Source organism: Spermophilus citellus (assembly GCF_964194105.1).
Source record: "Spermophilus citellus genome assembly, chromosome: 3".
Classification (NCBI taxonomy): domain Eukaryota; kingdom Metazoa; phylum Chordata; class Mammalia; order Rodentia; family Sciuridae; genus Spermophilus; species Spermophilus citellus.
In genome coordinates, this window is record NC_138184.1 from 90,461,883 (window position 1) to 90,485,355 (window position 23,473).

Consider the following 23,473-nt stretch of genomic DNA (forward strand, 5'->3'; position numbering starts at 1 on the left):
GGTGAAGGTGAAGGTCTGTTTAAGAAGACACAGTGCCCCTGTCCTTGTCGAGCTGAGCGACTCAGCTGTTATGGCTTGTATCTTAATATGATGGAAATTTCTTCCTTTGGTGTAACAGGTTGGAGATGATTAAGTTATGTTGCTCAGTGTTCCTCCTGTAAGCAGGAAGTAATTGGCCGCTGAAGCATCAAGTACTGTTGGGGGAAATGTAGGGGCTAAACTGAGCTGGTTAATTTTTTTATTAATCCTGCTTTCAGGGTCTCTTTCTGCTGTTTGTTCTTTCTGCCTACTTAAAGTAACAGCACCTTGTTTCCTTGTGTTGTTTGTAGTTTTATTTTTTTTTTAATGAACTTAGATTCCTCAGTTCCTTATCTGAAGTTGTTCAGTGAGGTTTAGTCTGAGAATCCATTCCTCCAGAGAGAGTTTGTTTTTCCAGTTGTTGGGTGCCTTGAAGTGCTCTACCAACCTGGAATCATATATGTTGGTTTTTTTAGCATGGGTTTTTAAAAATGGATTATTTATTTATTTTTGGTATTGGGGATTGAACCCAGGGCCATTTAATACTGAGCTACCTCCCCAGTCCTTAGTTGAGGTTTTATTTGATACAGGGTCTCACAAAGTTGCTGAGGGTCTTGCTGAGTTGCTGAGGCTGGCTTCACACTTGGGATCTTCCTGCCTTGGCCTCCCGGGTCACTGGATTACAGTGGTGCACCACTGTTGGACTGGTTGATTTGTTTTTTTTTGAATTTGGAAATAATGTGAACTTAAGCCACAAACCTGACTGAATTCTAACTTTTAGGTACAAATTCTCAGGGAAAACCTTTCTCCGTTTAGAACCAAAGCTGAAAAAATAAATTTATTTGTAGGCTCCTTTATGAGATGGATTATTTTCTAGTCCACATTCACTGAAGTGTAGCCCTTTGGGCAAGAAGTCCCAGCTCTAGTGGGGATCAGGGAAATCTCCTTCCCTCATCTGGACCCAGTGCCTGTCCCTGTTTCTTGGGCTGGCATTAAACATGAGGCCATAAGATCCTGCGTCAGTATCATGCATTTCTTTTTTTTTCATATATATATTTTTAGTTGTAGGTGGACACAATACCTTTATTTTATTTTTATGTGGTACTGAGGATTGAACTCAGTGCCTCATGCATGTTAGGCAAGTGCTCACTGAGCCACGACCCCAGCCCAGTAGAATGCATCTTGACAAGTAGAATATCCTGTCTTAAGTTTTGGATTCCAAGTGTTTCCCTTTGTTGTAGGCTGAGCTATCCTTTTAAAAGGGTGTTTCAGAAATATTTTGTTGGCATTTGAGATGTTTTGCAGTTGGAGGGCTTTCAGATGGCTCTGCCTTTTTGCCAGAGACAGAGGTCTTCATCCTTTGAAGGCAGTTTGAGAACATTCATTGCTTCTAGTTGACCATGGGTCATCTTCATTGTCTCAGGTTTGTGTCTGGCCTAATTCATCAAGGAAAAGTTGATGCATTTGAAAAAATGCTGTGGAGGGTCTGCAAAGGGTATACCATCGTGACCTATGCAGAACTGGATGAGTCCCTGGAAGACCCTGAAACAGTGAGTAAATGTCATGACCACCTTCTAGCAGTGGCAGACCCACAGTGAGCTGGAGGTGCAGAACAAAGTGCGGGACACTCTTCATGGAGATCCCGTGTTTTAGGGGTGTGAATCCCCCTTGCAGAGCTCCAGGCTTAGATCTGTCTGCCCTCTGTTGTCCTTGTGCCTCAAACTGGAGTCCTACTCTTCCTCCTGACACCTCATAGACCCTCTTTTCAGTAAACAACAGCTCTATTTTCTCAGTCTGAGCAGCCAGAAACCTTGGGGCCATTCTGACTCTTCTCATCTCTCACTCAAAACCATCCACCGATCTGGTGACCCTGCCTTTTAGATACAGGGGAGTCTGGCTACTTCTTCCCCTGCCCTGCCACCGTTCTGGTCGGGTCACCTGCCACACCTTTCTCACCTCTGTGTTGGAGCAGCTTCCTCCCTTCACTGCTCCATCCTCTCACTGTCCTCCTCCAGTTTCCAGAATGGTCTCTGTCAGCTCAGCTCATTTCACTCCCTATGTGGGACCCTCCAGTGGCTTCCTGCAGCAGGGTGTGTGGACCTTGTCACATCCCTTACTGCCCTGTTCCTGCTCTCACCTGTCCAGGCCCCTTCTCCTGAATGTGCGTCTGCTTACGCTTTTCCCTCTGTTTCCAGAGTCCCCCCCAAGTCCCCACAGTTCACTCCCTCATCTGTCTCATTTTTGTACACTCTGGTGGCACGGCCTGGGGTGCCCCTTGCCCACCCTGTTTAGGGTTGTGCACCACACTCCTCCCTGTCTCCTCCTCAGCGCTCACCTCCCCCGGCACATGCAGCCTTTCCTCATCGCGCCAGGATTCCCAGCTACGTGCACAGAACTGACGGGTTTGTTGCTCTTTGTAGGGAGAAGTCATAAAATGGTACGTGTTCTTGATATCCTTCTGGGGAGAGCAGATTGGCCATAAGGTCAAGAAGATATGTGACTGGTAAGAGGAAGCCCTTTATGCCATTAATTTGTTGAGATACAGCACCTGCTGGCTTCCCTTCACTCTCCCTCTGTAGTTCAGAGCAGTACCCTGAGCGCGCAGGCTGCTGGCTCTGCTCCGTGACTCTATTGTTGTGAGGCCCAGCTCTTTAGCACCTGAACAGCAAGATCAATAGAAAGCACAGCAGTGGGGAAAACGAGGCAGAGAATAGACTACAGAGGACACTTGGTCTTCTATCTTGCCAGGGCATTACTTAAGATAATTGAAAGTAGAGACCAGGTTAATTATGATCCCAGAGTTGATTCCTGTGCACCACCCTGCCTTGTCCCTGAGGGTCTCAAGGCTTCAGATCAGTTGAGGAATGAATCAAATTAGCTTCTTTTTTTGTGTGTTGAGGATTAAACTCACAGTCACGTCACTTCTGTGCTGCATTCATAACCCTTTTTATTTGGCTTTGAGACAGGGTCTTGCTAAGTTGCCCAGGTTGCTGACACCACTGCACACAGCTCTTAAATTTTCATACTTTGTGCCTTCCTGTTGCATTTAGCTGGAGGTCAGGCTCCCTGTCACAGCTGAGCACACAGTGTCCCTGGGGCAGTTTCTCCTCTGCCTCGTTGGGGCTTGTGGTGGAAAGGGAAGTGTGGGCTCAGAGTGGGCTGCCTGGCTTACCTTACCTGGCCCCTGTCTCACTGGGCTGAGTTGGGCAAGGTGACAGCCTTGGTTTTCTCATCCATAAAAGGCAGCAGTAATTCTTTTCTGTTAAGGCTGACAGGACTCACTGAGGTAGTGCAGGTGAAAAGCATCCAGGTGGCACCAGCCTCCAGGACATGGAGTTGTGCCGAATGAGAAGCAGTCTGTGGCTTCTCCCTGTCACCAAGGGGACACTTAGCAAAAGCCAGACAAAACCCCACAGGACCCCCTCGTGTCTTTCCAGTGGGCATCTTTGTTTCCTGAGGGAGGGGGTAAGGCTTGGGTATTTCCTATTTACCAGTTTGGTTCTCACTAATCATATAGCTAGTAATTTTGGGGTGTCAGCTGGACAAGCTTTTTGTTGTTTTAATAGGTATATATTGTCACATTGATTAGAAAAGCTACTTGCAGCTCAGCAGACCCTGATATCACAGGTGTCATTGCTCAGGAGAGGGCTGGAGTGGGGATTTAAGTTTCCAAAGGCAGAATGCTCAGTGTGGATTAGCATGTTAGGGTGATGTGTTGGTGTGGTTGGTGTGGTGGCCACACCTGTGATCCCAGTGACTCTGAGACTGAGGCAGGAGGATCTCAAGTTCAAGGCCAGGTAGGGCAACTTAGCAAGATGCTATCTCAGAATAAAATAGACTGGAAATGTGGCTCAGCAGTAGAGCATGCTTGGGTTTAATCCTTGGTACCCAAAGAGTCAATATAATAACAAAAAATATATGAAGGTGTTGTGGGAGCAATTGCAGTTTGGGGACAGCCAGCATTCCCTAGTGTGGTCTGGGTGTCAGGAGCCCCTGGGAGAACACTGGCTCCTAAGGTCAGGGAGGCATAGATACCAAGGCCATTGCTTCTGAGCCAGACCTCACCCCACCTTTTGTCTGGTGCATGTGCACTCCTTGGCTCTGTGTTTCCAGCCTCAGTGTTGGTGAGTCTCAGAAAGTTGGGATTGGAAACATGCTTCCCAAATCCCTGGGGCAGGAGTGGAATTTGGATCCAGAGCGAGCTTGCCAAGCCTGTTCAGTTCAGCAGTGCTGTTGAGTGTCTGCGTGAGATCTTGCCCTGGCAGGCTGTGCCCACATCATTTTCCCCGAGGGCTGCTCTTCCTTCCACCCTGGAAGGGGAGGTGCCTGGTGGAGATTGACCCTGGTTCTTGTGTTGGAAGTAGCTCTTCTAGTCCTGCTGACATGAAGTCGTGTTTAATTCTGTCCCCTAGTTACCACTGCCACATTTACCCCTATCCAAACACTGTTGAGGAGCGAAAGGAGATTCAGGAGGGGCTGAATACTCGGATCCAGGATCTCTACACTGTGAGTAGACCTTCACCTGCCTCCTTATCTCGGGGGTGGAACATTCAGCAGTCTTCACTTTCTTTTAACATGCAAAAATGAAGGCAGATTAGGAGATGGGAATGTCCCTTTGCTCAGGGATGTTCCTTTCTAGCAGCCTGTTAGAAACCTACAGAGTAATTTTGGGACTTTCAAAAAAGATTCTGTGGTCATCTTTGATACATTGAATGGGCATCCTTGACCACAAATGACAGGCAGGCTTCACTAAGGTCTGGGTGTCATTTTACCTGCACTGTTTAAGGTCGAGCTTCTTCCGATGTCAGCAAGGGCCCTGAGCAGGTGGCAAGAAGCAGAGTCAGACTCGCTTAAGCAAAAGGGAATTTCTTGGCAGAAGGGAGGGATGGGAATCGGGGGCTTCCAGTGCTGAGAGGCTGGGCGGGAGTCCAGGAGGCCATCTGGGCCCAGCCAGCTGTCACACTGCCACAGTGAGGACACCACCTTCCCTTTCCTGGGCCCTTGGGGTCCTTTCCCAGGAGGCAGTCAGCCTCCCAGGCTCACCATGAGCTGGTGGATGCTGCCCTATGCCTGGGACTACTGCCATGAGGAGATAAGTGCCTGGTGGCTCCACCATCAGGACGAGAACTCCCCCAGGGACATTGGGGCTGGTGACAAGCACTGGACAGTGCTCACCTTGTCGAAAGCCCATGTCTGCTCTTACCCAGGTGCTTCACAAAACTGAGGATTATTTGAGGCAAGTGCTGTGTAAAGCCGCCGAGTCGGTGTACAGCCGCGTCATCCAGGTGAAGAAGATGAAAGCCATTTACCACATGCTGAACATGTGCAGCTTCGACGTGACCAACAAGTGCCTCATTGCTGAGGTCTGGTGTCCTGAGGCTGATCTGCGTGACCTGCGCCGAGCACTAGAGGAGGGCTCGGTAAGGCTGCCTGCCTGCTGGGACCACTAGAGGCTGTTGCGGGGAGGAGATGCTCATGAAGCTAGGAAGGCCCTGACTGGACTCTGCTCTTGAGCTGCAGCCGTGGAGAGCTGGCCATTCCAGGACACATGTGTGTCCGCGCATTCGAAGTCGCTCTTTTGAACAAATCATATATTCACATAGTTTGCAAGTAAAGAGAAATACATTAAAAATAAAAGAGCCAGGGAAGTGGCTTCCTCCTATTTGTGGCCATGCTGGCCCAGTATGGCCCCCGAGATAGCCTTGGTTTGATTTCTGCTCTGTCTCGAGTTACTTGATCATAGATAAACAGATATGGATGGTACACTTTTTCTTTCCTTTTTTGCAAAAGTTGTGCTATTCATACTGTTCTTTTCACTTAATAAGACTGGCCTGTTTGTTTTTTTTTAATAACAAATATTTGATTGTATGTGTGCACCATGGTATATTTAGGTAGTTGCCAAGTTATAAATACCTTGGCAGTGACTAGCACTTGACCTGGAATTTACACATGTGCCAATCTTCCAGTGGGGTGGACTTCATGGTGGCTTGGCTGGTCGGCTGGGTGGTGGTGCCAGCTGCTGCGCTTCTTGTCCCACCAGTTGGGCCAGCACCTTCTGAGCTCAGGAGACTTTGACTTTTTTTTTCTTTTTGTGTGTGAACTATTCATATCCTTTGCCTTGCTGGTGTCTTTCTTACTGTTTTCTGTTGCTCCTTTTTTTTTTTTCTAATATATTTTTTTTAGTTGTAGATGGACACAATACCTTTATTTTATTTGTTTATTTTTTTATGTGGTGCCAGGGAATGAACCAGTGCCTCACACATGTTAGGCAAATGCTAAGCAAATGTTCTATCACTGAGCCACAACCCAGGCCCTGTTGGCTCCATTTTTTCATTACAAATCAGTAAGTGTTTCAGAAGAATTGTAAACACTGAAGGAAAATACTACATATATGATTTTATCATAATGTTGGCATTTTGGTTGATTCTTGTCCATTTTTTACTTCTTCTTTCTTGACCATTTCTAAGAGACAGAGCCTTGAATTTCAGTTTTGCACTGGTAGCTCTGGGTGGCCTCCTCCTTCTGTATGTCTCACCCAGCTCCTTGTTCACCTGCCTCCTCTCTGTGCCTGCTCTTTCTCCTGGAAGACCCCAGCCCGAGAGGCTTCTTCCAGCCCCTGGTCCTGCTGTCCTTGTACCTCTTGAATGGGGGAATTCTTACTTCACCCTAACCACTCAGGGAGTTTTCCCAGAGGGCAATCCAAAATGTGTTGAATAGCAGTAATTTTTTCTTGGATAGTGATGTCTTTCTTTTCTCTTTTTGCACAAAAGAGAGAGAGTGGTGCTACCATACTCTCATTTATGAACACGATCCCCACAAAAGAAACACCCCCAACCCTAATCCGGACCAACAGATTCACCGAGGGATTTCAGAACATCGTGGATGCTTATGGCGTCGGGAGCTACAGGGAAGTGAATCCAGGTAGGATGTTGGCATATGTCAGTCCTCGTGTCTCAGGTCACTTCTGCGTCTGGAGGTAGCAGGATGTAATGGTGTTGGGAGGATCCCATTGCTGCTCTGTGGTCCCCTGGTGTAAGGTTTTGTGCGCAGCCTCTCTGTCCCTGCCTGGGGCACCCGGGCAGGCTGCCTCGCTACCTGCTGGGCTCTGCAGCCATGTGTATGCTCTGACGAAACCTCTCATGGTCTCCTCCTCCTCCGCAGCTCTCTTCACCATCATTACATTCCCGTTTTTGTTTGCTGTGATGTTCGGAGACCTTGGCCACGGCTTTGTGATGTTCTTATTTGCCCTCTTATTGGTGATAAATGAAAATCGTCCCGGACTGAACCAGTCACAGGAGGTAATTCCATGTCACCAGCTCTTTTTGCAGGGGAGCTCCTGCCTTGTATTCTGTCTGACTTGGGCTTTCTCCAGAGCGTTAGCTTGGGTGGTGTCTGTGTCACCTCTGAGTGACAGGGATGTCTGTTATGCTAGGTGGTTTTCTGAGAAGCCCTGGGAAAAGTGACAGGAACCTGCCAGCATGCGTGTTTGTCCTGTGAACACGTTTTCCTGTGGGTTCTGTTTTGATGGGTGCTTTGCCTTCACAGATCTTGAGGATGTTTTTCAATGGCCGATACATCCTCCTGCTCATGGGGCTGTTCTCAGTGTACACAGGCCTCATCTACAACGACTGCTTCTCCAAGTCACTTAACATCTTTGGCTCTCGGTGGAACGTGTCTGCCATGTACAGCTCCAGTCACACTCAGCAGGAGCACCAGAAGCTGGTGCTGTGGAAGTGAGTGCAGGGCCAGGGTGGGCGGGAGCTCACAGGCCCTCCGGCACCGCTCCGACCCGCTCCCTCTGCTCCTCTGCTTCCTTTGCTTGTGTTACAGCGACAGCATCGTGAGGCACAGCAGGGTGTTGCAGTTGGACCCAGCCATTCCTGGAGTGTTCCGAGGCCCTTATCCTTTTGGGATTGACCCAGTGAGTGTGCCCCGTTGTCTCCATTGCTCTGTTTCCCCCTCCTTGTAACTGGCACAGCCTTTTCCAGACTGTTTGGTTCAGTTCTCAGACTCATAAGTGAGGGAGGTACTGTGGGTGGCAGCAACCTGGCCATTGGTGGCCCCTCGTGCAGCACTTGCCATTAATGCAGCGGGAGTGGTGGTACTCCACCTGGGAGGCCTCGTCAGTGTGGAAGAGGGCCATGTGGTCCAGCCTCTCCTGTTCTAGAGAAAGTGACACTTGAGGAGCCAGGAATGTAGGCTGCTTCTTGAATCCCTTCTTTGTTTATATGAATTATCATTTACCCTTTGATATTGAAATAAAATGCAGTCAAGTGGCTAGAAGAAGCTTAAGGCCATGTGGTACCTGTTGGAGTGGCTATTTGAAGTGGGAGAAGTGTTTGTAAAGGGGAGTGAAGAAGTTGTCCCAGATGCCAGGGCTCCCTTACCCCAACCCCACAAGGGGGCCTGGCTGGCTTAGGATCACAGGGTACACAAGGCAGGTCCCCTACCTCACTTCATCTTCCAGAGAAGTCTTAGGAACTATCCTGGGGTTGGTTCAGAGGGGCAGGTGTGACTGTGGACAATAGTGAGCCAGCCAAATAGAATGGAAAATTCGGGTGTGCTGTCATCTGCACTCTCTAAGTTCCTAGTATCTCCTTTTTTTTGGTACTGGGTATTGAACCCAGGGATACTTAGCCACTGAGCAACATCCCCAGCCCTTTTTATATTTTATTTAGAGACAGAGTCTTGCTAGGTTGCTTAGAGCCTCACTAAGTTTCTGAGGCTGTCTTTGAAATTACAGTCCTCCTGTCTCAGCCTCCTGAGCTGCTGGGATTACAGATGTACGCCACCTCACCCAGCTCCTTTATTCGTATCTCTAAACAGTCATATGATTTAATGCCATGTCTTAAATCTATGTAATTGGAAACACGAAACACTTTTATGGCAGTTTAAGATAGAGCCATTTGCACCTAGATTCACTAGTACTCTGCGGCCTTCCTTTCAGGAAAGAAATGTTTCTGCATAAAGGAACCAAGGAATACAATTTGGGTGTTTGGGCCAGAGGGGAAGACTGGGGCATGGTTTTGTTGTCATTATTTTAATTTTAAAATCAGGCATGACCTTCCCAGTTCCTGTAAACATGTGGGTGGCTCCCATAACACCTGCCTGTGAGTCCTTGCTATCCACCTAGGGCCTCATCATGGCTTCTCCAGGAAGATGTGAAGAAGCACATGTGTTCTAATTCCCAGCCTCAACCCAGGAGGTGGTTCTCACCAGCTTTGTGTTAGCTAACATACAAAGGCTGACCTGGGGCTGGGGCATGGCTCAGTGGCAGAGCACTTGCCTGATGTGTGAGGTCTTGGGTTCTATCCCGAGCACTGCAGGTGGGGGAAAAAAAGACTGTGCTTTTGGCCTGGTTGTGGCACCCCTGTGTTGTTCCCTGGGCTGCTGGCTTTGCTTTGTCTCCTGCCCTCCCCAATGGGATGGATATATTTAAATCAGTAAGATTGACTGGTCCCCTGGTTATAGTACCCTTTTCCTTCTAAACTATTATTTTAACTTAAATAGAATGATTGTGTTTTCATCTTAATTTCCCAATCCTCTTGAAGGGATACTGTGGGAATTAATTTTCAGAGAGGAGGAGAAGTAGTCACTGAGTGGGGACCTGTGGGGGCTTGGGTCATGGCTGCCAGGGAGCTCAGTCCTGGTGCTCTGATCTCAGCACTCAGCTCAGCCCGGGAAGCTCAGTCACCACCTGGAGTCTGCCCCGGCCCCTCGGCCTAGGCACAGGCCGGCCACTTGCTGTATTTCTGCTTTTATTTTATTTTTTGAAGTTATATTATTACAAAATGCACAGGTAGGGGACTTGTAAAACATGTCAGTGAAAACATGTTGGTGAACGCGTTGTAACGCATGTGTGTGCATCCCCTGCCTGGGTGAGAGTGGCCTGTGTCCCAGGCCCGTGACGAATCCTGCCAGAGGGAGCTGTGCTTCTGCACTCGGGGTGGTCCCTTGCTTTTCTTTCTGATTACTTCCTGAACCTGTGTCATTGTACTTGGTGATTTTTGAATTGTATGTTTTTTCATTTTTTGGTACTGGGAATGGAACCCAGGGGACCTTAACTACTGAGCCTTTTTATTTTTTATTTTGAGACAGGGTCTCGTTAACTTGCTGAGACTGACCTTGAACTTGCCGTCTTCCTGCCTCAGTCTCCTGAGTTGCTGGGATTATAGACCTGTGCCACCACACATGGCTTGGGTTTTATTTTGATGGGATTATTTTCTGACAGTCTGTGGCCCTGGCTTGAGAAAATCAGTGGTTCCCAGGTAGAAAGCATCAAGAGAAAAGTCGGAATGCTGTTCTATGTAAATTGAGAGCTGCCTCTCCATTTAAGAGAGGAACTTTCAAACATTACCTTTTGAAGGAAGTTAAAGGTTTCTTTTTTTTTTGTTTGGTCTTCAGATTTGGAACTTGGCAACCAATCGCCTCACTTTCCTAAATTCTTTCAAGATGAAAATGTCTGTGATTTTAGGAATTATTCACATGACTTTTGGTGTCACTCTGGGAATATTTAACCACTTGTAAGTATAGATCGTTTTAAAGCTATGTTTATAAGCCAAGTTCATAAGCCCTCTTAACCTTGCTTCTTCTAGTAGGCTCTTTGGATTGAGTAAAGGGCAGCCAGTGTGCTCTGTATTAAATATTACATGAGTATGTTTTTAAAAATTTTTTTAAATATGTTTTTTAGTTGTAATGGACACAATACCTTTATTTTGTTTTATTTGTTTTTGTGTGATGCTTAGGTTCAAAATCAGCACCTCATGCATGCAAGGCAAGCCCCGTACCTCTGAGCTCCAGCCCTGGCCTGCACAAGTCTGTTCTGATCACTTAGATTTTGTGGGCATGGGTTGGTTTATCCAGCACATGTTTGTTGAGTGCATGCCCATGCCCGGCACTGTTTTAGGCACAGGGGACTCCGCACAGGAGAGCACAGGAGAAAAAGCCCTTGCCCTGATGGAGCTTCTGCTCAAGTGAAGTCATTTGCCATGTAAATTCAAGTCAGGGATGAATTTTGTCATATTCCTTTTTTTATTTATAAATTGAAAACCTCTTTGTTTCTATTTTGTTATTTAGAGCTAGTAGAATAAAAATAAGAGGTTGTATCCTTTTATTCCTGTTCATTCTCATCTCTGAACATAATTGGTATTTTTTCACGTTGTAACCTTAAGTCTTAACACAATTGAAAACTTGGAAAAACTCTTACAACAGCCTCTTTGAGATAGAGCACTTTGATACCAGATTCACTAGTAATTTGTGGCCTCACTTTAAGGAAAGAAATGTATCTGAAGAAAGGAATAAAGCAGGAGGTTTGGTGGAGTCTGGCACCACAGTCTTGGTCATTTCTACTGTTCTCTCTTTCCTCCATGGGGAGATCTGCAGCCCTGTGTGAGTCATCATAAGACCAGGGTGTCACCCTAGTGTGGCTCTTCTTGTTTGAGTCAGAATTTCAGCTGCTCTTGCTCTTGGCCTTGTTTGCGCTTGTCCCTGGGTAATGGGTGCTTGTCTTCCAGGCACTTCAGGAAGAAGTTCAACATCTTCCTGGTTTCCATCCCGGAGCTCCTCTTCATGCTCTGCATTTTCGGATATCTCATCTTCATGATTGTCTATAAGTGGCTCGTGTTTTCAGCAGAAAAGTCCAGGGAAGCTCCCAGCATTCTGATTGAGTTCATCAACATGTTCATATTCCCAGCAAGTGGAACAAGTGGCCTCTACCCAGGGCAGGTGAGTGATGTCCCGTTCCCCCCTAGGGCTCCCCCAGAAGTCTCCCTTCTCCCATTTGTTCCATCCGCACAGCTTGTGGAGGTGCTGGTCATAGCCTTCTGGGGGACCTGGGAAGCTTCGGTGTCCCTGTGCTGTCTCCAGAGCAGGCCAGTCTGCTATGCTAAGGTGCTGCTCAGGCACTTTCTGTAAGTGCCCAGTGTCCTCCCCAAGGATGGCAAGGCGGGTGCCACTCAGCATGCTGTGCAGAGACTGCGGGTATTCAAAGAGGTGCCAGCCTGGGGACCTTGGCTCTCCTGAGCTGTCTTTGTCCTCAGTCCTGTGCACTCCCTGAGGGAGCATTTCCAGTTTTCCGTGTTCCATGGAGAGAGTTTTAAGCAGGTTTGAAGCTCCACACACAGCTCTGGGCTTTGCTGGCAAGCTGTGCATTTGCAATCTTTGAGCTTTTTTTTTTTTTTTTTAAAGAGAGAGAGAGAGAGAGAGAGAGTGTGTGTGTGTTAGTTTTAATATTTATTTTTTAGTTATCGGCAGACATTACATCTTTGTTTGTATGTGGTGCTGAGGATTGAACCCGGGCCGCACGCATGCCAAGCACGCTACCGCTTGAGCCACATCCCCAGCCCAATCTTTGAGCTTTTTGAGTTCTTACTTTTTGTGTGTGTGTGCGCGTATGGTGCTGGAGATTGAACCCAGGGCTTTCTGCGTGCAAGGCAAGCACTCTATCAACTGAGCTATTTCTCTGGCCCCTTTGAGTTACTACTTTTATTTCTGTTTCTCTTCTTTGTGGTTTTAAAAAATTGTATTTCATCATTATCTTATAGAAATGTAGAGTAACATAGGTACGTGTAAATGCGTAAGGTCATTCAGTGGGCAGAGGCCCTGTGGCGAGATCAGTGAGGAGAAGCTACCTGAATCCAGCAACTGCTGCACACTTGAGTGTGTGTGTGTCCCTTGATAGTTGGTTCCTTCTCAGTTCTCACAACAGCTCCGTAGGCAGGTGGTGTCATCCATTGTGCTGATGACAACCTATAGCTCAGGGTGGACCCAGTAACTCCATAGCTGCTAGGGCTAGGGCTAGGGCTTGAACCCAGGTCTATGCAACTCCACAGCCCAGTACTTCTGAGGTGGTTTTGCCTGTGGCAGCCACCTCTCTGGGTGTCTTGAGGAATGCATTGTGTTGATGGTGCAAGGACAGTGCAACCTGTGCCCAGCCATACACGTGCCCCAGGAACCTATTTTTAACATGGGAACAGCTACTCAGGGTGACAGGCACAGGATAGCACGCTGCCAGTTTATTTTCACATTCTCCTCGGCATCCTCACGGCCACACCAGCTGCAGTAAATGAGGGAGTGAGATGGTCTGGTTTGGTGTTGGGGACAGAGCTGAGAGCTTGTGCATTCCAAGTCTACACTCTACTATAGAGCTGCACCTCGCCTCTGCTTTGCTCTTGAGCTAATTCTAAGCAACTACAGAGCTCTGCTTGTTTTTTGTTTTTTGTTTCTGGTACTGGGATGGAACCCAGGGGTGCTTTATCACCAATTACATCCCCAGCCTTATTATTTTTTATTTGAGAGAGGGTATTGCTAAGGTGCTGAGGCTGGCCTCAGACTTGCCACTCTCATCTCAGCCTCTAGATATCTGGGATTACAGGCCTGTGCCACTGCACCCAGACCTCTTGGTTTTTGTTTTTGTTTTTACTAGGTATTGAAAACTCAGGGGCACTCAACCACTGAGCCACTTAGGGCTTTGCTAAGTTGCTGAGGCTGGCTTTGAACTTGACACTTTCCTGCCTCAGCCTCTTGAGCCTCTTGTAATACTCTGGATTACAAGCGTGTGCCACTGTGCCTGGCTATTTGTTTTTTAAGACAATGTTTTTGCTTTTGTTCTGAATGCTGTTCCAATATTTTCCATGTGTAGAAATAAATCTAACTTACTATACACTCAATTCCTCAAATAGTTTTTTTTTAATACCTTTCTTTTATTTATTTTATGTGGTGCTGAGAGGATCAAACCCAGTGCCTCGTGCATGCTAGGCAAGCGCTCTGCCACTGAGCCACAGCCCAGCCCTCAAATAATTTTTATAATAATAATTTTAAAAACCTAAGACAATTGAGTGTAAAAAGACATTTTGCTTGTGTAAAAAGGCATTTTGTTTTCTCATTAAAGATGTTTTTAGAAAATTATAGCTAGAGTTTGACTCCATTTAGAATTTTCCAAAACTCTTTTTATTGACCTAAGACAAAATGATACTTCACCACTGTGTTCCTTGGCTCTGGTGTTGGGCCAAGTTTCCGGCCATGAGTAGAAGGATCTGCTGGCAGGTAGCATGTGGCTTACAGCTCTTGGGTGTTCCTTGCCCAGGGACTCTGTGGTTGCTCTTCCCTAATCCCATCTCATCTCCTAGGGACTGTGTTTTTGTATCTGTATTTTAATTGATCTTCTCCCTTGTGCACCAACAGGAGCATGTCCAGAAAGTGCTGCTGGTTGTCACAGCGCTGTCTGTTCCTGTTCTCTTCTTGGGAAAACCACTTTTCTTGTTGTGGCTACACAATGGGCGGAGTTGCTTTGGTGTGAGCCGGGTAAGTGTGACTCCAGGTGTGTGTCACCAAGTTGTGAGCACGTCTTTCAGTCATACCAGGACTGGTATGGGTGCTGGTGCAAAGCCAAGCTTCCTTTATTTAGCACTTTGGTGTCGCCTGCTTTACAAGAGCCTGAAGAGCTTTGAGTCCTGAACGTGTGGACCCAGACTGCCCATGAGCCTGGTGTGGTGAGCTCATGAGCTCAGCCCTTCTTTACAGCTTATTGTAATTATAAAGCTTTTTCCAGATTTTTACCTCTTAACTTTTTCTTTCAATTTTTTTAAAAATTAAATAATATAACTAAATTATTTAATGTAGAAAATGGTATCCTGGCTAGGCACAGTAGCGCATGCCTGTAATTCCAATAACTTGGGAAGCTGAGGCAGGATTGCAAGTTCAAGGCCAGCCTTGACAACTTACTGAGCCCCTGTCTCAAAATGAAAAACAAAAAGGGTTGGGGATGTAGCTCAATGGTACAATCCCTAGCACCAAAAAAAAGAGAAAGTCCTTAGTTCTCCCACCTAGTTATAAGCAGTTATCATGTATGTTGAACTTTTTTCAGACTGACTATTCTCCCGTATGTCTAGTTTTCACTCTTTAATCATCAAGTACAGTACAGTCATAGTGTCCTGCACTACTGCCCATTCCTAGAATGCCTTCCTCTTGCAGAACTGAAACCATACCAATTCCTCTTCTCCTCCCTCCTTAAACCCTGGCAGAACTCTGTTGTCTATTTCTTTGAATCTGACCAATCTTAGTACCTCATAGAAGTGGAATCATGTACTTGTCCTTTTGTCTCTGACTTCGTTCACTTAGCACAACGTATTCAAGTTTTATCCATGTTTTAGCATGTTAAAATTTCCTTTTAAAGACTGATATTCCGTTGCCTAGATGTACCATGCTGTGTTTATCATGCATTTGTGGTGGACCTTGGACTGTTCCCCCTTTTGTCTATTGTGAATAGTGGTGCTGTGAACATGGGTATGTGACCATCTCTTTGAGTCTCTTCCTTCCATTCTTTTGGGTACATTCCCAGAAGTGAAGTGCTGGGTTAAACCGCACATTTGATTTTTGAGGAGTTGCCACACCATTTCACCATTTCCCACTGCCTTGCCAACATTGTCTGCTCTCTTTCTAATAAAAGCCATCCTATTGAGTATGAAGTACTTATTTTCTTTCAGAGAACTTTTTTGTTCTCAGAGAGCTGAATTGTTAAGAGAAACGAGAAACATGGGTTTTCTTGCAAACTTGTAATGTTAGAGCTTCTGACTCTGCTCTTTTGCTTGGTAGAGTGGTTACACGCTCATAAGGAAAGATAGCGAGGAAGAAGTTTCTTTGCTGGGAAACCAGGACATAGAAGAGGGGAATAACCAAATGGAAGATGGATGCAGAGAAATGACGTGTGAAGAGGTAATCTTTTCATTTGCTATTGATAAACTTAGATAAGCAATGAAGCTTCTATAGAGATAACCATCATAACAAAAGTGATAATTATCATTTCAGAAAACAAGGCAATGGTCACTTTTAACTTCCCAGTGCTCTTTGGGTCACACTGATGGTGACAGAATGGAGGGGTCTGGGACATCACTCTGTCGTTTTTCCTTTACCCTGGGATCTGCTGTGGGAACATTGCTTGTTGTACTTAAAGGGACTTGGGTTGTCATGAGCATTGCTGACATAGTCAGAACCCTTCCATAGCTGTGAGAACTAGAGACCTGGTTTGCACTGATTTCAAAGGGAAATGTATCAACTCACATCAGAGAGAATAGAGTTACTTTCAGGAAGTTGGTTGCAGATCCTGTTCTCTGATTCTGAGAGGCCTTCCCTGGGCTTTTTCTAAGTTTGCTGTATGTTCTGAAGCTGGTTGGTCCCATGATGATGAGCCGTGGCCACAGGTAGCTTTGGGCTTATTTTCTCTAGCCATTCTCTTTTGTGTGTACATGGACCTGTGCTTGCTAGGCACGTGCTCTACCTCTGAGCTGTACCCTCAACCCTTTTTTTTTTCAGTCTTTCAGTGGGAGGGGAGACACTCTTATCTAAATACTGCAGTAGGAGAAATCCCAAGGAAGGGCCCCAACACGCCTCCTGGCATCATGTGCCATCCTGACCAGTGGCTGCTGTCCTTGTTAGCATGGCCATACCTAAAGGCAGCAGAGTTTGGCTTAAATGATAGGGATTTATTTCTCACAGTTCTAGCAGGATTTCTGTGGCTAGCTGCTTCTGCTGAGGTCTCCCCCTCAGCTCTCAGAGGGCTGCCTCCTGCCGCACATGGTGTGGCCTTTCCTGGAGTCTCTTCCTCTCCCTGTGGGAGCACCCGGTCCTTTTGGACTAGGGCCCCACCCTTAGGATCCCATTTGACTTCAATTATCTTTGTAAAGATAATTATCACACTGTCACTTTGGGACAGAAGTTCAGCATGTATTTAGGAGGCCACAGGTCAGTCCACAATGGCTGTGGCTGGGGAGCAAGACTGGTCAGGGAAAGGGCAGCCCTGGGTAGGCAGGATAGAGCATATGCACTCCTCTATCTGCCTCATTTTCTTGGAAACCTTATTGGGCTTCTTATTAAGGACAAAAAAAAATCTTAAACTCTCCACATTTTTGTCAATATTATGTAATTTAGTGTTTTATTTTGAGATTATTAATAATTTCATAGAATCATAGAACAAAAGAAGGCAGAGCTGGGGCATCTTAAGAGGCATCTTACCCAGTGTCCTGCAGCCTTTCTGCCCTCAGGATCCTCTTTTGGTGTCCTGGGGCCTTCTCTCCACAGCTCTCGGACCCAGGAAACATGCCTTTGGATTAGCGTCCCCTTAGCCTGTGACTCCTGTCATGTGGTGTTGGGTGGTTTCTGAGGCTAGCCTGGAATCCTGTGGCCCTCTCTGAGGATGTGGTCATGGCAATCACCATCTAGTTCTGCACTCTTTGTTTACATAGGGAAACTGAGGCTTGGGTAGGGGAGCCGTAGAGTGGGGAAGGGGATGGTGAGTTCTGGTCATGGGGCTGGTCAGACTCACTGTCCTCACCCCCCAGCCTATTCTCCTGTTCTCCTGTTCTCACTGCCATCCCAGAAGCCAGTGCTTTCCTTGTGGTCCTGCAGGGACACACTCCACAGTAGAAGCGGGCACTAGAGGCAGAGTCTAACCTTCTGTGTCCTCTCTCCCAGTTTAATTTTGGAGAAATACTGATGACGCAAGTGATCCACTCCATTGAGTATTGTCTGGGCTGCATCTCCAACACTGCGTCCTACCTGCGGCTCTGGGCACTCAGCTTGGCTCATGCACGTGAGTTGTGGTTTAGACCCCCAGTCCCCAGCCCCTGCTGAGCAGAAACAGTAGTAGCAGAGCAGGCCACTGCAGTGCTGTGGGCATGGGGGCATTTCAATTTTGAACAACTCAGGCATTGAGGGGTATTTTAAGTTTTCAAGGGAGACCAGCACTGTCTCTGGGTTAGTGTGTGAGCTAGGACTGTCGAGTTGTATGGACTCCACCACTTAATAGGAAGATCCATTGGCTCTCTTGGCTGAGGTGTGCATGAAGACCATCTTGGAGACGTGGGGGCTTTGGGAAATGAGAAGGCTTGAGGACCTCTGGCATAGACACTTTCACTCTGCTGCTACTGTTTCTGTTTTTTCCTTGCCATTGCTTTGTTTATTCCTGCCTTAGGAACACAGTGACTCATTTAAAGTAGGTCCTAACACAGGGCAGAGTCCCAGGGTTTGTTTTGCTTTACTTTATTTTTTGGTTCTGGGGGTTGAGCCCAGCTGTATTCTACCACTGAGCCACATCCCAGCACTTTATTTTGAGACAGGGTCTCACTAAGTTGCTTATCACCTTGCTGTTGCTGAGGCTGGCTTTGGATTTGTAATCCTCTGGTCTCAGCCTCCTGAGTCTCTGGGATTATAGGTGTGCACCCCACGTTTAGCTTGAGTGATAGTTTTGATCATAGGCAGTCCCGTGGTTCTGATGTTTCGTGAGTTTGAGTTTCTGTAGTTTAGTTAAGTAACACCTATTCCCCAGCAACACAGTTCAATTTTTAGTTTCCGCGGTTCACTGTGAGGATGTATGTGATATGTGCTTCACTAGCTCTAGTCCACAGATCATACAGATGACACACCTGGGCTTTGTGATCAGAGGCTGGTCACATCACTTCTTCTGAAGCTTGTGGGTGGCTGGTCACTGCATCTGCATTCAGTCCATGTACATAGTTACATTGCCTCATTGTCCAGTGGTAATTCCACAGGAAAATTTTAAATAGTGGGTCATCACAAAGAATTGGCAAACCAAGAGGAGAGGGAAGCAAAGGAAAAAAAAATGACAAAGTGAGGCCCTGGGATCAATCCCCAGCACTGGGGAAAAAAAATAAGTGATGAGGATCTGGTGGCCTAGAAGTGAGGCTGCAGATATTGCAAGACAGTGAAGGCACAGAACCCAGCATCAGAAGCCGATTAAAACCTAGGAAAGAAGGTAATTTGCCAAGTATCAGAAAAGACACTCCCCCCCCCCCCCCCCCCCGCCAGTTGATTGTTCAGTTGGCCAAGTTACACATGGGAAGCGCCAGCACTGCACCCACGGACTTTAGGGGGCTGGTGTGTGTGTGTGTGTGTGCATGTGTGTGCGCGCACACGTGTGTGCTTCAAAAAAAAGAAAACACTTTAATACTCAATGTTTCTAATCTTTTTTTTTTTTTTTTTTTTTTTTTTAAGAGAGAGTGGGGGGGGAGAGAGAGAGAGAGAGAGAGAGAATTTTTAATATTTATTTTTTAGTTCTTGGCGGACACAACATCTTTGTTGGTATGTGGTGCTGAGGATCGAACCCGGGTCGCACGCACACCAGGCGAGTGCGCTACCGCTTGAGCCACATCCCCAGCCCCGTTTCTAATCTTTTTAAAGTGAATTTACTTTTCATTTTCATTTGCAACCAAAAGTAAGAGAATTTTATTGTTTTGACAAAAAGTGAACTCTGCCAAATGATTCCTTTTCAGAGCTCTCTGATGTCCTGTGGGCCATGCTGATGCGAGTAGGCCTGCGAGTGGACACCACCTACGGCGTCTTGCTGCTGCTCCCAGTGATTGCTCTTTTTGCAGTTTTGACGATTTTCATCCTCTTGATCATGGAAGGGCTTTCTGCATTTCTTCATGCCATACGCCTCCACTGGTAAGTTGGAGATGTGGCTGAGGAGTTGTTGTTTAGAGTCCTGATTTTCCAGTGAGGGAAGTCCCTCCCACCCACCCATCTCAAGCCTAACACAGGCTGGTCTTTTCTTCCTGTGTTTGGCATCTGGGCTGAGGTCCTCTGAGTTAAAATTTTAGTTCTTCCTGAAATGTTATTGGTAGGTTTTGAAATGTTGTTATTGGCAAGTGAAAGCAAATTATGCCTGTAGACTAATCATATATAATTCAGGCTTCTAATTCTCCTCAGAGTCTAGCAGATTGCTTTATTATAAAAGCCTCTTATGGGGCAGGGGTTGTAGCTCAGTGGTAGAGCGCCTGCCTAGCATATGTGGGGCACTGGGTTTGATCCTCAATACCACATAAATAATAATAATAATAAAAGTATCATGTCTATCTACAACTAAAAATATTAAAAAAAAAAAAGCTTCTTATGGCCAGGCACAGTGGCGCCCATTAGTCATTCCAGCCACTTGGGAGGCTGAGGCAGGAGGATCAAGAGTTCAAAGTCAACCTCAGCAAAAGCAAGGTGCTAAACAACTCAATGAGACTCTGTCTCTAAATAAAATACAAAATAGGGCTGGGGATGTGGCTCAGTGGCCAAGTGCCCCCAAGTTCAACCTCTGCTACCAAAAAAAAAAAAAGATCCTTTTATGATTTCTTAATGTTTTATAGTATGTATGTTCGACTGTTTCTCTGCATCCATGATCTAAGTGGACAGGAGATTCCCGTTATCTGGCCTGACCCTGTGTATGTGGCAGCTTGGGAAGTGGTGGGGTGTGTCAGAGTTGCTCTTAGAAAGCCAGCACCATAGGGAGGGGTGTCTTCCAAGTAAAAATGTCTATGCCAAGAACGTGTATGGAATGAAGTGATTTTAACACAGGAACATTTTTTTTTAACTTACACATGTTATTTTAAGGAACACAGAAATGTTGTTTCACAATCTTCCACTAATATATATTTTTTTTATTGTAGGGTAGAATTTCAGAACAAATTCTACGTTGGTGCAGGCACCAAATTTGTTCCTTTCTCATTCAGTCTACTTTCATCGAAGTTCAGTGATGGTGACAACGTGGCATGATCATATTGCTATAACCAATGAGCTTTCAGATTTATGGAGAATATCATGTTATAGAATTTCACATATGTCAAATTTATGATAGGAAAAATTCTGTCTTCATTGATTGCCTTATGACGTAGCCAAATAATTCTGTAAGATATACCTCTTCCTCATATGTTAAATATTTTGTAATGTTTATCAATTTCAGAAACATAATTTTTTTTGGTTTTTATTATGAGCAAGTGTAAGTTCATGCCAAATGTTATGTTAAAGTTATTTTTTAAAATACAGGATCGGGGGAGAGAAGCCAATTTTGGATGGCTAATTGAAAATGGTCTTAGATACTTGATTCCTTTTAAACCTTATTAAAAAATACAGAGTTTATTCTGTCACCTGAAGTTGTCAGATAATATTTTCCAATAGCTGAAGTTAAAACATAGTTTTTTAAACAATTTAATGATGGATAATCAAAAGATTCACCTTATTCTGCTTGATCAAAAATATGCAAACATTTTTTATTGTTTGCTACCTGGAATTAACAGTAGAGGATCATTTCTACTATTTCATCTTGTTTTAATAATGGGGAAATGGGATAAAATAACACACGACAAATGGTTATCCCATTTGTATATTTTTAAAAGACTCATGTTATCCATCCTTACAGGAAACCAATTATGGTAATTGTATGTTTGGAAAGATCAACTAAATATTGAGCCTTAAACCCACTGTGGCTGTGGAGGACAGCATGTGGGTACAGTTTGAGCTCAGTGACTAGCCTGGCTGATGTTACTGAACCAGAGGAGTTTGTACCAAGTGAAAGAGAGTTAAAAGTAATAGTTGTATATTTTTATAGAAAAAGATAAATTAAGATATTTTACCATGAAGAGATTGCACTTATCCTTGAGAATAGTATAAATTTTTACTTTCAGACTAATTCTTAAATAAAGTTCTGATAAGGGTAAATATAAACTTTCAAACACTATTTAGATCAGTTGTAAACCAATTATTAAGCCATTAATTTATAGTCTTGAATTGAAATTCATCTATTCACTTGACATTTAATTTTGCCTGAATTCAAGTCATTCCTGTTGAACATTTTGATCTATTCCATATCCTTGTAAATTATGCTGATTTTTCATATTTTACCTCAGCTGATTTTAGATAATTATTTTGAAAAAGAAATCTGACATATTTTCACATTCTTAAAACTGAGTGACACATTAAGAGGCTTGTTTGTCCTGGTGTTCCTCTAGCCTGTTTAGGGTAGAGGGCATGGCCCTTTCATTACAAGCCAGGATTAGGGGAGCACTGAATTTAAGCGGATCTTTCAGGTAATTTAATGGCCTGTTTGCTGAAAGTCATGAACTGAACATTATGTGACATAGCCATTACTCTAAGTTTAAACCTTTAAAAAATTAAAGACTCTGTGCAGCTGCTTGATAAGTGTTATCCAAAGCCAGCTTGTCCTTCATATGGTAATTATCAAGTATAAAACAGTGCTAATGAGACTCCTGAACATGACCTTGCTCTTAAGTTGTTTCTCTGGAAAGTGTAATGTTGGGCACTTGTTTTGGGTGAAACTGAAACCCTAACAGTGCTGTTCCGTTGCTTTTCCCTTGGAGCTGTGTTCCCTTGTACCTTGTCCTTTAACCGTTTGTTACTGTACTCCGAGGATCTGTGGTAATAACCGAGGTAACTAATTCATCCCAAGACTTCAGGGCACCTGTCAGCCAGGGACGTAGTATCTGCTGGAATTTTTACTACCCCAGCTAGTAACTGTCATGGGGCCACTTTTTAATTCCAATGAGTACCTCTTTTCAGGGTATGGGATGAAGAGTGGAGAGTCGCTTTTCAAAGATAGTCTATGTAGTACTTTTTATGTAGAATGTAATTATATATATATAAAAACAAATTAATAACCTAACTTTTGTGAAAGAACTCTTTGGAAATATAGTTAACAATGGTAAATTTAGACACCGGGAGAACTTTTATTTCTTTATAAGTTGCTTGGTTTCCATATCATGTTACCAGAATGGCTGCTGTTTGTTCTGTTTAAAAAGCTGTGCTAGAATTGTGAGTATATTTTTAAGAGATATTTTATTCCCTTGATGCAAATTATCCAGAGGAAAAATGGTCAGTTGTCTGATTGATGCTAAATATGTTTTATCTTTCTGGAGAAAAATGTCACAACAGCCACATCATTCCACTTCCATTCAGATGTTTACTGCAGTGTGTTGACAAGAGTCCTAAATAAAAAACCCAAGGGACTTCCTTAGTAAAAGAGAATATGATTTCACCCTGAATGGTGGGAAGTGCTCATGGTCACTTAAGGAGTGCAAAAGGGGTTGAACCCTGTGGACTTTCCATCTGCGAGAAGGACTCTGAAAAAACCTTCTATCTGCTGTCCTCATTGCTGGAGTGCATATATATACTTTTTTTTTTTCATAAAAGGTCTCACTTATGTTATCCAGGCTGGCCTCAAACTTATGATCTCCTGCCTCAGTCTCCCATGTAGCTGGGATTACAGGTGCATACCTCTGAGCTGGACTTGGGATGGTTATTTTACAAGATTCTGGCCTCAGTGGTCAATCTGCCATAGTGTAGCATAGGTAACCAGTGTTGATCAGTTTGACCCATTTTGGAAAACAAAACCAAAAAAATAATTCCAACAGCAGTTCTGCAGTCTGCACTTAAAAATAATAAATTCCTGTATTAAAGTTTTTTTTTAAAAGAGAGTGAGAGAGAGAATTTTTTTTAATATTTATTTTTTTTAGTTCTCAGCGGACACAACATCTTTGTTGGTATGTGGTGCTGAGGATCGAACCCGGGCCGCACGCATGCCAGGCAAGCGCGCTACCGCTTGAGCCACATTCCCAGCCCCTGTATTAAAGTTTTAAAGGCATGTTTGCTTGTACACCACGTGGTG

The 23,473-nt window shown here is 45.0% G+C and overlaps 1 protein-coding gene across 1 annotated transcript in view; it reads left to right on the forward strand.

Annotated features, from left to right (window-relative positions):
* The window catches only part of ATP6V0A2 (ATPase H+ transporting V0 subunit a2), a 33,975-nt gene extending 10,805 nt beyond the window's left edge, over positions 1–23,170 (forward strand). Inside the window, exons 6-20 of the mRNA XM_081283965.1 lie at positions 1,442–1,568; positions 2,439–2,521; positions 4,431–4,524; positions 5,226–5,438; positions 6,789–6,939; positions 7,180–7,316; positions 7,564–7,751; positions 7,849–7,939; positions 10,423–10,541; positions 11,532–11,742; positions 14,200–14,319; positions 15,610–15,729; positions 17,485–17,602; positions 19,302–19,473; positions 20,463–23,170. Of these exons, the coding sequence (XP_081140091.1) occupies positions 1,442–1,568; positions 2,439–2,521; positions 4,431–4,524; positions 5,226–5,438; positions 6,789–6,939; positions 7,180–7,316; positions 7,564–7,751; positions 7,849–7,939; positions 10,423–10,541; positions 11,532–11,742; positions 14,200–14,319; positions 15,610–15,729; positions 17,485–17,602; positions 19,302–19,473; positions 20,463–20,568 (2,050 nt within the window). The 3' untranslated portion in view covers positions 20,569–23,170. The remainder of the gene's footprint in view (positions 1–1,441; positions 1,569–2,438; positions 2,522–4,430; positions 4,525–5,225; positions 5,439–6,788; positions 6,940–7,179; positions 7,317–7,563; positions 7,752–7,848; positions 7,940–10,422; positions 10,542–11,531; positions 11,743–14,199; positions 14,320–15,609; positions 15,730–17,484; positions 17,603–19,301; positions 19,474–20,462) is intronic.
* Positions 23,171–23,473: the final 303 nt, after the last annotated feature.